The sequence below is a fragment of the Cynoglossus semilaevis genome, chromosome Z (genome assembly GCF_000523025.1).
Source record: "Cynoglossus semilaevis isolate Cse_v1.0 chromosome Z, Cse_v1.0, whole genome shotgun sequence".
Taxonomy (NCBI): Eukaryota; Metazoa; Chordata; class Actinopteri; order Pleuronectiformes; family Cynoglossidae; genus Cynoglossus; species Cynoglossus semilaevis.
In genome coordinates this window covers 18,560,513-18,565,002 of record NC_024328.1, presented here as the reverse complement: position 1 = coordinate 18,565,002, position 4,490 = coordinate 18,560,513, and the positions used below count along the sequence as shown (strand labels likewise).

At 38.0% G+C, this 4,490-nt stretch overlaps 1 protein-coding gene across 1 annotated transcript in view; it reads left to right on the top strand.

Annotated features, from left to right (window-relative positions):
- The window catches only part of LOC103398220 (transient receptor potential cation channel subfamily M member 3), a 41,322-nt gene that overhangs the window by 28,385 nt on the left and 8,447 nt on the right, over nt 1-4,490 (top strand). The window contains exon 7 of the mRNA XM_025053368.1: nt 3,157-3,229. Within this exon, the coding sequence (XP_024909136.1) occupies nt 3,157-3,229 (73 nt within the window). The remainder of the gene's footprint in view (nt 1-3,156; nt 3,230-4,490) is intronic.

Sequence of the window (4,490 nt, the reverse complement as noted above, 5' to 3'; positions counted from 1 at the left end):
ATATATATATATATATATATATATATATATGAATGCCGCAGCAGACATTGTGGCACTGTCTTTGCCTTAACAACCATCAAGTCCAAGTTAAATTGGAAAGTAGTTGACAGGACTTGCTTGAGTTCCTGAGAGACTTTTCTTCTCTTATTTAAGAGGCTTTTAGTTCCAAGTGACTGATGTTAAAGTCCAAGAATATAGTCTTCAGCTCTTTTTCTCTGACAATGAAGTTGTTTTGCAATGCAGAAACTGAACCCCTGACCTAGTTTAAGGATGTTGGATTTCAGAAATTGTACTGTTACTGTGCTTTTTGAATCAGTTACACTCAAATGGGCACAATGACGATGGTAAGAAGAGTGTCTGCTATTTTTGTTTTGATTATTATTAGTTTGTAACAAGTAAATAGTTTTTTGTATTGCAAAGTACCTTTGAAGTAGCTCTCAGATTCAAAAAGATTGGTGACCCCTGATGACATTTTGTCATTAGCTAAAAAATAAGGCATTCAAATGTTTTCAATTATTGGTTGGCGAGTCCAAAACCTAATTTCTGTTGTTTTGTAGCAAAAACACTTCTCCTGGGTATCATGTGCACGCACACCATGCCATGTACACTAATGTCCCACAATCCCCCCACCCCACCCCACAGACCTCCTACAAAACAACAGATGTGTGACTTGTTAAAAATCAGAAGGTGCCTCCACTAGAATTGTTTTCTGGTATTTAATTATCTGAGATCGATTTAGATGGGAAGTTAGGATTTAGTTGCAACACACACATGAACACAACACACACTTGCTAGATTGGCATAATTAAATCAACACCCCCCATACCCCTTACCCATTATGTGTGTCTGTTTGGCAAAGCTGCTGTTATAAGAGTAGTACACATCCACCATCCGAAGGGCTATGTTTGAACGTAGAGATAGAAGTGTGACAGGAACACAAAGATGTCAGTGAGACGTTGATGTTGATTAGTGGTCGGTGGGGGTAGGAAAAAATGATGGATGAAGCGGGAGGAAGAGTGAAGGTAAAGGTGGTGGAGGCCTGAAGGGAACGGGGAACTTTAATAATCATCATCTTTACACTGTAGCTCCACCATCCATCTTCAGGGACTCTTCACTAATGATAACGACAGGCTCACGTGTGAGCACACACTGTCAAATTTTAGGCAACTGCTCTATCTCATTGTCCCCCCTCTAGTCCTCTCTCTACAACCCTCCCTCCCTTTAAGTGAAATTTGTTATTTTAAAAAGATTGCCATTGCAAACATAATTAATTTTGGTGTAAATAGAAGTTGTAAGAAATTAGTACACTTTCAAATCCATTCAAAAAAATAAATATTAGTACCATATTTGGCTGTAAATATCATACAATGACCATTCTGTTAAGTTCTTCAATTAGCATGCTAACTGTTTGTGTACCTGTTCCTGTATGTGTGACATAAACACTGTCCTTTGATTTTAAAGCATTGCTTCTCAGTTCAAGATGGCAAAGCATTAGGGCAGTGGTAACCTCGCTTCTCCCCTGAGTTTGTTGCAGAAACATTAACTAACGAAAAAGTGAGAAATGTTGATCTGATACATTTTGTCTGATGAATAAAAATAGTCCTCTGCCTGACCTATTACACGTAGAACACAAACAAGATTAAAAAAAGATTGTTATTAGTATTCACGGTTGGTTAGCTCACAGAGTGGATGTATGTTTAACAGATGGCTTTATGGGTGTGTTGTTAGCATCTATTAGTGTGAACTCATTCTGGCAAATGCAGCCACACTTTTTGATCATCACTACACACATGTATGTTCACGCACAAACACACACACACACACACGTACACACACATGCTATGACTAATCTCAGACAAATTACATACTCTAATACTCATTGGCTCGCCAGCTTGTGACACTCTCCTCTGCTACCTTCACGTTCCAGTGAATTCCTATTTCACCTGGAGAATTAGCTTTTGATTATGCAGCTGATCGTCCCAATTTGACACATGCACATGCAGTAGTGCACGTACACGTGCACTAATTGCTACTCACCAAAATGGTTGCCTCTGATTGCATTTAAAATGCATGACACTGGTTTAGGGTTTGAATGTATGTCTTTATTCATCTTCTCTCTCTCTCTCTCTCTCTCTCTCTCTTTTTCTGGGAGAAACTGAGATGTCATCAGTATATGGTGTGCATGTGATGAATGACTCAACCTAATATTCTTTGTAAATCATCAATATGAATAGAATAACATCTGTGTGTTTAAATTGTGTGGAGGACAAGATAAGAATAGAGGAAGATGACGACGACAGAAAAGAGAAAGTGGTTTGACTGCAGCATCGCCCTGGTGGGTCTAGGAGAGAGGATGGGAGCCGCAGGAAGTGCAGCAGTGGAGCTCACAGATTCCCAATGAAGCCATTTAAAAAGGGGGAGATGGGAAGGGAGATGGGCTGCAGGGAGCAGAATGGAGGTGGGAGGAGACCAGTGAGTGTTTGGAAGGATTAGAAGAATTTCCTGTCAGGCATTCAGAACACGCAATCCCCTGTACATGGCTCCCACAAGGTGCCCTTCACATGTGCACACGTACCCACATTAATACTGGTCAGTGTACATGAGCCTGATGTACTGTATGTGACAAAAATGAAATCCAGCAAAGCTGCTCAATTTATTTTTAGATTTTACCTCTCAGCAGACTTAATTTTCATTTCTTGAAGGATATAAAGACAAATGCAGCTTAAAGACGACAACAGATGGAGACGTAAACTGTCCTCAGAGAAAAGTGTTTCCTCAAGGCCTTATCTTGAAAAAGTAGCAGGCAGAGGTAAATAGCTGACATTTGATCTCACAATTTGTCATGATTTGCTCTTGAATAGTTCCGTGTCCTCTTGGCAAACACAGAAAAAGTGGTCCTATATACAGAACATTTTTAGGTGTTCATGGCTGAAAGGAAAAACAATAAAATAAAGTGCAGCGTAAATATTGAATTTTGTATGAATGACACTTATTTTCTTCCTTCTGTGTTTCTCTACCTTTATGTTCACTAAAATCGTTTGTACATTAAATCAACAGAACAATCAACAGAACAAAAGAGAAGCTGAAGTCACTTTCAGGCCTTGTGTGATCCTAATGCCTCTTCCCTCTCTCTCACCCTCTCTCTCTCTCTTACAGATAACAGTCTTTCGGATGGGGTCAGAAGGCCACCAGGACATTGACCTTGCCATCCTCACTGCATTACTCAAAGGTGGGTGTGGAGCTATTATGTGTGTGTGCTGGAGCATGAGCTCCAAAAACACATTTATTTCTCAGCATCCCTCCAGGCATAATTTTTTTTTTTTAATATATCCTTATATAAAAATAAAAATAACATGGTTTATTTCTTTGGGCCCCAGTTGAGGTGTATGCATGCAACACAAGCATGTGATCATGTTTTGCAACTGGTAACTCAGAAATAAAATAGTTGTCTACGGCGTTCTTATATTTTACAACTGTTGGGCCGTGTCAGTCAAACACATCTTCTATAGTATTTATGTTGCATTTATTCCTTGTAAATTTAGCATTAAATGATTGCTCTAGGCAGATGAGTCAGCCCACGTATATATATATATATATATATATATACATATATATATATTTATATATATATATGTATATATATATATATATATTTTTTTTTTTTTTTGGACCCAAAATTACGGAGCTCCTAAAGTGACATGGGGAAGAAAAAAAAAGAGAAACGTATCTCGTGTATATTTTCTATTTATAAAATAAATCAAAAATTAATAAAATCTAGTCCATATGTTGCTGTATTGCTGTAGCGAATGATTCCCTTACATATGGGACAGTTCACATAGTTAGTATTAAATGAAAGAGGAGGAGACTCGTCTACGCTCTTATATATATATACTGTATATACATATGTATATTCAACCTCAACCATTGTATTACATTACAACCATGCCTCTTGCTCTCTTTGACACAAAAGGTAATATTTAGCTGCAAATGACTTACAATAGTTAGCATCCTCAAATGTCCAGCTAGATGAAGTCTTCACTTTAAGGACAGTATACATTATTTAAACCATACAAATTTCCTTAAGGTGTGTTTTATAAAAACACTGTATATGCACAAATTTTGTTTTATTTAATCATTTCCCTGAGACACTGCACAACTATCATTAAATTATGCAGCCAGTCATGGTGCTGTAATCAACTGAAACAATCAAAACTCTGTTAAGACATTGAAGATTGTCCAAGTGCAGACAAAGCAATAAACCTGAGCCTCTGTTGTTTCTTTATCCTATTTCCCACATCATTGTTTCCCATGCCTTTGCTCCTGCCATAGCCACACACACGACACACATAACATCCCACACACACACGCAAACACTGATCCATACTTTCGATTGGCTGTTCAATAGCTTGTATTGATCAAGGCTGCTCTTATGTCCTTAGTCCCTCCAGAGTTTTTTTCTGCTCTCCTTGCCCTTCTTTTTATAATTGACT